The sequence below is a fragment of the Scylla paramamosain genome, chromosome 29 (assembly GCF_035594125.1).
Source record: "Scylla paramamosain isolate STU-SP2022 chromosome 29, ASM3559412v1, whole genome shotgun sequence".
Lineage (NCBI taxonomy): Eukaryota > Metazoa > Arthropoda > Malacostraca > Decapoda > Portunidae > Scylla > Scylla paramamosain.
The window spans coordinates 3,221,945-3,229,444 of NC_087179.1; the positions used below are offsets into that span (position 1 = coordinate 3,221,945).

Here is a 7,500-nt window from a genome sequence, read left to right on the forward strand (position 1 = left end):
AAGGGAACATAATATTAGCTGTGTTCTAATGAATGCGGAATGCTTGCCAACGTATCACTAGAGCAATGAAAACACACTCAAAGACACCTGACAACATCCATTTAAGTCTTCTAAAAATGGATGAGATATAACGTTGAAGTGTTTAAGAATGCACTAAGTAAGGGCTCTAGTTAAAAGTATTAAGATTTTTCAGGGAGTTTTTTTTTTTTTTTTTTATGGTTATAGCGACAGATTAGTAATATTTCTACATTATTAACGGCAGAAACTCTTGAAAAGACGGCAAATCATCCCTGTGGCCCTGGAAAACAGTCGTGTTGAGAGAGAAAAACCTTTCTGAATACTGGTCTATGAACAACGGTAGAGGCAGTAATAATGAGCAATGAGAGAAAAGAGAAATAAGGGAGGTGGAGTGTATGAATGTTTGAAAGGAAAAATAAGTACGTACATGGATGATATCATAAGAAACATGAAAATAATGAACAAGGAAATAAACAGTAAGGCGAGAGAAGGAAGACAGTGTTCGAATGGTTGAAAAAGGTAAAGAACATGGACTATAGGAAAAGACATAAGGATAATTACCAAGGGAAATAAGAGAAGAGGAGAGGGGAACAAATTATTATACAGAGTAAGGAAGGAAAGAGAGACAATGAAAACTATAAGTAAGCAAAGAAAAACTAAGATAAACACACACACAAGAAAAGTGATAAACATGAGAAAAATTGAAAACATAAGATATTTTTAAGAGTAAAAAAAAAAAAAGAACGAACAAGACAATAAGCACATCAGAAAAAAATTAAAACTAAAAGACAAAGAAAAATATGAACTAGAATGAAAGAGAGAAAATTGTGAAGTAACTGCAACAAACTTTCAATCATTCGAAATGAAAAGAGATAAAAAAGAAAGAAAATTAATACTGAGGGCAATGGTTAACTCGAAGAAAGCAAGAAAAACGTAGACTATTGAGGCACATCGGGTGGGTAAAGAAAGTGAGGAGGAATGGGTGGAGGAGGGAAAGTATTGAGTGAGGGTGAGGATGGGGATAGGGAGGGAAGGGAATGTGGTTTGATTCCCAGCTGACCTGTTGGCGTTGGGAGGAGAGAAGCTGACGGGGTCGTGAAGTTTGGCGCAAAGATCACACACGAGGGGCGAGAACGGGTGACCCAACTCCACTGTGTAGTGCTGCTTCCAGACGAAGAACCTGCAGCTCACACAGATAGATGGATAGATAGATAGATAGATTGCTTATTGACTACAGTTTCATTTTTAACATATGTGTAACATTCGTTTCTTTGGTCCAATTTACAATAATTGATGTTTAAAGGTTTTACAACACTCATTGGGTATTTAACAATAGCACAGGTAACCATTAATGTTGTTTAATCCTATAAATTAATTGCTCTAGCTAAAACAGCTTCTATGAAGTTAGACGTTCTAAGACGTCTCCGCCAGTTTTTCTCACCCCCCCCCAGCTGCTAACTCTGTACAAGGGCCTTATCCGTCCATGTATGGAGTATACTTCACATGTCTGGGGAGGTTCCACTCATAATGCTCTTCTAGACAGGGTGAAATCAAAAGCTTTTCGTCTCATCAACTCCTCTCCTTTAACTGACTGTCTTCAGCCTCTCTCTCACCGCCGCAATGTTGCATATCTAGCTGTCTTCTACCGCTACTTTCATGCTAACTGCTCTTCTGATCTTGCTAACTGCATGCCTCCCTTCCTTCCGCGGCCTCGCTGCACAAGACTTTCTTCTTTCTCTCACCCCTATTTTGTCCACCTCTCTAACGCAAGAATTAACCAGTATTCTCAATCATTCATCCCTTTCTCTGGTAAACTCTGGAACTCCCTGCCTGCTTATGTATTTCCACCTTCCTTCAAGAGGGAGGTTTCAAGACACTTATTCATCAATTTTTGACCACTGCTTTGACCCTTTTATGGGACTGGCATTTCAGTGGGCATATTTTTTTATTGGATTTTTGTTGCCCTTGGCCAGTGTCCTTCCTACATAAAAAAAAAAAGATAACTCTTACTTTATAAACATACAGCAAAATAAGAATACAATTAACTCCCTCCTCTCCTTATTTTATATATTTATTTATTTACTTATTTTTTACAGTTAAAGTCCAAACATTTACCTACGGTAATGAAAACTACACTTAAAACATAGAATAAGAAAACAAACCTTAACAGGGAAAACTGACGTAACTAAAATCCCTATATATAACAAAAAAACAAAACAAAACAATACAAAACAAACAAACAAACAAACAAACACACACACACACACACACACACACACACACACACACACACACACACACACACACACACACACACACACACACGCACGCACAATAGCTACGTAAGTATAGCTTAAATCGTACATCATAAGTCCCCTTTCCCTTTTCTTGTTTTTTTTTTTTTATGTAGAAGGGACACTGGCTAAGGGCAACAAAAATATAAAAAAATAAAATAAAAAAAGCATACTGAGATGCCAGTCCCAAAAAAGGGTCGAAAGCGGTAGTCAAAAATTTAAAGATAGGTGTCTTGAAACCACCTTTTTGAAGGAATTCAAGTCATAGGAAGGTGGAAATACAGAAACAGGCAGCGAGTTCCAGAGTTTACCAGAGAAAGGGATGAATGATTGAGAATACTGGTTAACTCTTCCAATAGAGAGGTGGACAGAATAGGTGAGAAAAAGAAGAAAGTCTGGTGCAGCGAGGCCGCGGGAGGAGAGGAGGCATGCTGTTAGCAAGATCAGAAGAGCAGTTAACACGAAAATAGCGGTAGAAGATAGGTAGAGATGCGACACTGCGGCGATGAGAGGCTGAAGACAGTCATTTAGAGAAGAGGAGTTGATGAGACGAAGAGCTTTTGATTCCACCCTGTCTAGAAGAGCGGTATGAGTGGAACCCTCCCGCCCTAGATGTTTGAAGCATACATGGACGGATAAGTCCCTAGAGGAGACGTCTTAGAACACTTAACTTCATAGAAGCTGTTTTAGCTAGAGATAAGATGTGAAGTTTCCAGTTTAGATTATAAGTAAAGGACAGACCGAGGATGTTTAGTGTAGGAAAGAAAGACAGTTGGGGTCTGGAAGGTTGTGTCGAGTTCATAGATGGAGGAATTGAGTTTTTGAGGCATTCAACAATACCAAGTTTGCTCTGCCCCAATTAAAAAAAAAAAATGAAAAATCAGAAGTCAGGCGTTTTGTGGCTTTCCTGCATGAAATGTTTACTTCCTAAAGGGTTGGACGTCCATGAAAATACGTAGAAAAGTGTAGGGTGGTATCATCAGAGGAGGAGTGAATAGGACAAGAAGTTTGGTTTAGAAGGTCACTGATGAATGATAAGAAGAGAGTGGGTGACAGAACAGAACCCTGAGGAACACCACTGTTAATAGATTTAGGAGAAGAAAAGTGACTGTCTACCACAGCAGCAATAGAATGGTCAGAAAGGAAACTTGAGATGAAGTTACAGAGAGAAGGATAGAAGCCGTAGGATGGCAGTTTGGAAATTAAAGATTTGTGCCAGACTCTATCAAAAGCTTTTGATATATCCAAGGCAACAGCAAAAGTTTCACGAAAATCTCTAAAAGAGGATGACCAAGACTCAGTAAGGAAAGTCAGAAGATCACCAGTAGAGCGGCCTTGACGGAGCACATACTGGCGATCAGATAGAAGATTGTGAAGTGGTAGATGTTTAAGAATCTTCCTGTTGGGGATAGATTCAAAAACTTTAGAGAGGCAGGGCATTAAAGCAATAGGACGGTAGTTTCAGGGATTAGAACAGTCACCATTTCTAAAAACAGGCTGAATGTAGGCAAACTTCCAGCAAGAAGGAAAGGTAGATGTTGACAGACAGAGTTGAAAGAGTTGGACTAGGCAAGGTGCAAGCACAGAGGCAAAGTTTTAGAGAACAATAGAAGGGACCCTATCAGGTCCATAAGCCTTCCGAGGGTTAAAGCCAGCGAGGGCATGGAAAACATCATTGCGAAGAATTTTAATAGATACCATGAAGGGTGAGGGTGAGGGTGGAGGAGAGGTAGGAACAAGCCCTGAATCGTCCAAGGTAGAGTATTTATCAAAGGTTTGAGCGAAGAGTTCAGCTTTAGAGATAGATTTGATATCAGTGATGCCATCTGGTTGAAAAAAAGAAAGGAAAAAAAGAAGCAAAGTTATTGGAGATATTTTTGGCTAGATCCCAGAAGTCACAAAGAGAGTTAGATCTTGAAAGATTTTGACTCTTTTTATTAATGAAGGAGATTTTGGCTGGTTTGAGAACAGACTTCACATGGTTCCTGGCAGAAATATAAAGTGCATGAGATTCTGGTGATGGTAGGCTTAAGTACCTTTTGTGGACCACCTCTCTATCATTGCATAGCACGAGAACATGCTGTGTTAAACCAAGGTTTGGAAGGTTTAGATCGAGAAAAAGAGTAAGGAATGTACGCCTCCATGTCAGACAGTATCACCTCTGTTATGTGCTCGGCACACAAAGACGGGTCTCTGACATGGAAGCAGTAGTCATTCCAAGAAAAATCAGCAAAATACCTCCTCATGTGCCCCCAACTAGCAGAGGCAAAACGCCAGCACCACCTCCGCTTGGGAGGATCCTGAGGAGGGATTGGAGCGATAGGACAAGATACAGATATGAGATTGTGATCGGAGGAGCCCAACAGAGAAGCGAGGGTGACAGCATAAGCAGAAGGATTAGAGGTCAGGAAAATGTCAAGAATGTTGGGCGTATCTCCAAGACGGTCAGGAATACGAGTAGGGTGTTGCACCATTTGCTCTAGATCGTGGAGGATAGTAAGCTAGTTCACCAGGATCGTCAGTGAAGGGAGAGGAAAGCCAAAGCTGGTGGTGAACATTGAAGTGCCCAAGAATAGAGATCTCTGCAAAAGGAAAGAGAGTCAGAATGTGCTCCACTTTTGAAGTTAATTAGTCAAAGAATCTCTTATAGTCAGAGGAGTTCGGTGAGAGGTATACAGCACAGATAAATTTAGTTTGAGAGTGACTCTGTAGTCGTAGTCAGATGGTGGAAAACTCGGAAGATCCAAGAGCGTGGGCACGAGAGCTGGTTAAGTCGTTGTGCACATAAACGCAACATCCAGCTTTGGATTGAAAATGAGATAGAGAAAGTAGGAAGGGACAGAAAAGGGGCTACTGTTAGTTGCCTCAGACACTTGTGTTTCAGTGATGAAAAGAAGATGAGGTTTAGAAAAGGAGAGGTGGTGTTCTACAGATTGAAAATTAGATCTAAGACCGCGAATGTTGCAGAAGTTAATGAAGAAAAAGTTGATGGGGGTGTCAAGACAGTTAGGGCCGTTATCAGAAGAGTAGTCCAACCTGGGGACATTTGTGGTCCCCTCCCCAGATGGGGACTAGGCTGGTGTAGGAGTCGCCATGATAATTTTGAATTTTTGAGTGAAGGGTGTGTTTGTCATTAGGTAGTTTTAGTTTTTGTGTGGAGGAAGAGAGTTGTCTTTAGAAGGCTGGCTGTCACTGCTCCCTTGTGTTGTGAGACACAAAGGGAAACGTTCAGTGAGGTCAAAGCTGGGTTTAATGATAAGTTTACAGCATCTCCTAGGGGTAATTATCGTTTTGGCAGGTGCCTACTGCTTCCTCCACCAGACCTCCTACCATTAAATTATCTACAGACATTCCACCCACAAGATTTCCCTAGTAAGGAATCTTGTCTAATGAATTAGAAATCAGCTTAGAATGGATTAAGTTAGGTTATATTACATTAGATTCGCCTAGGTTAAGTTAAGTTAGAGGAGCTATTTTACGTGAACTTTCCATTGATGGAGTGTCCACAGTACAGCAGATAAGTGACCTACTACGCCTCTACATACCTGGTGGGAGGCATTAGGGAGGTGGACATTAATAAGATCACCAACTATGTCAGCCAGTATAATCTTTCATCCCTTGTACTGGTAAACCGTGGAACTTTTTGTCAGCCAGTATAATCTTTCATCCTTTGTACTGGTAAACCGTGGAACTTCCTGTCAGCCAGTATAATCTTTCATCCCTTGTACTGGTAAACCGTGGAACTTCCTGTCAGCCAGTATAATCTTTCATCCCTTGTACTGGTAAACCGTGGAACTTCCTGTCAGCCAGTATAATCTTTCATCCTTTGTACTGGTAAACCGTGGAACTTCCTGTCTTCTCCATTTCCTCATGCCTTTGACTTGAACTGTTTCAATAGAAAGATTTTAAGACACCTAAAATTTTGAAAACTTGACCACACTTTTTGAAGACTAGCACCTTTAGTGGGACTTTGTTTTATAACCCAAAGTCTCTCTCTAACATAAAGAAGCGTCTTAAATCAGTCTTGACGCAGTTTTCCTGAAGACCCCATTTTTCATTTTGAGCGACCTTGTTAACGTCTTACAACATTCTTAAATTAAGATCGTCAGATATAGTTGCCCGAAGTGATGATGTCACATTCCTCACAATGTTTAAGACCCTCACATCTTTTAAAACAAAAAATAAATAAAAAAAAACAGTGACCAGGAACTACACCACCCTATCGCTTTCCGGAGTTCTTAACGGAAGGCATTTCATGAATCTGTATATGAGTTTCTACTTGATTCATAGGCGTAATATTCACCGAATTTTGTGGCATCAGTACGTGAGCCTCCTGCACATTGCCACGCTAACAAACACACTGCACTCTCTCTGCAAACCCAACACATTACGTACTTGTCACCATAAACCTGCACCAGTAACACTGCTCGTGACTCACCTGTTGTAAGCATCGCGGTCGTTTGCTACTTCCTTGAGGTACTTGGCGAGGTGCTTAGGTGAGTCAAAGGCGAGGGCGTCCACATAGGAGTGAGGAGGAGCAATGTCCTCGTAGGGTCCGCCTCCCAACACTACAGGAACCACCTCCAGTGTCAGGGCTTGATAGAACTTCTCCGTGATGTAATCCAGGCCTGATTGGAAGATGATGGTTGATGCGGCTCTCTCTCTCTCTCTCTCTCTCTCTCTCTCTCTCTCTCTCTCTCTCTCTCTCTCTCTTTCCACACACACACTTACAAATGGAGTTCTCAAAGGCCAGGTAGAACATGTACTTCTCGATCTCGTTGCTGCATTCCGTCTGGTTGAATGTTCCTATGGTCATCAAAAAAAGGCTCTTGCCACACTTCCTTGTACCGCATTTCCCGAACACATCCAAGGCCATGTGTCTGAGGGAAGGTAATCAGAGCTTTTTTTATTATTATAACTGTGGTGGTGATAATGGTAACGTTGTATTATTGTGAGTGTTGTTACTGTTGTCGTTGTTGGTTATTGTTATTGTTGTCGTTGTTGTTGATGTTGTTGTTGTTGTTGTTGTTGTTGTTGTTGTTGTTGTTGTTGTTATCATTATTATTATTATTATTATCATTATTATTATTATTATTATTATCATCATCATCATCATCATCATCATCATCATCATCATCATCATTATTATTATTATTATTATTATTATTATTATTATTATTATTATCAT

General features: G+C 40.4%; 1 protein-coding gene across 1 annotated transcript in view; it reads right to left on the reverse strand.

The window, feature by feature from the left end:
• Nucleotides 1-7,500, reverse strand: part of LOC135115177 (alpha-(1,3)-fucosyltransferase C-like) — a 19,349-nt gene that overhangs the window by 1,797 nt on the left and 10,052 nt on the right. The window contains exons 6-8 of the mRNA XM_064031676.1: nucleotides 7,044-7,192; nucleotides 6,751-6,940; nucleotides 1,079-1,198 (exon numbers count right to left, since the gene is read on the reverse strand). Coding sequence (XP_063887746.1) covers nucleotides 1,079-1,198; nucleotides 6,751-6,940; nucleotides 7,044-7,192 — 459 coding nt within the window. The remainder of the gene's footprint in view (nucleotides 1-1,078; nucleotides 1,199-6,750; nucleotides 6,941-7,043; nucleotides 7,193-7,500) is intronic.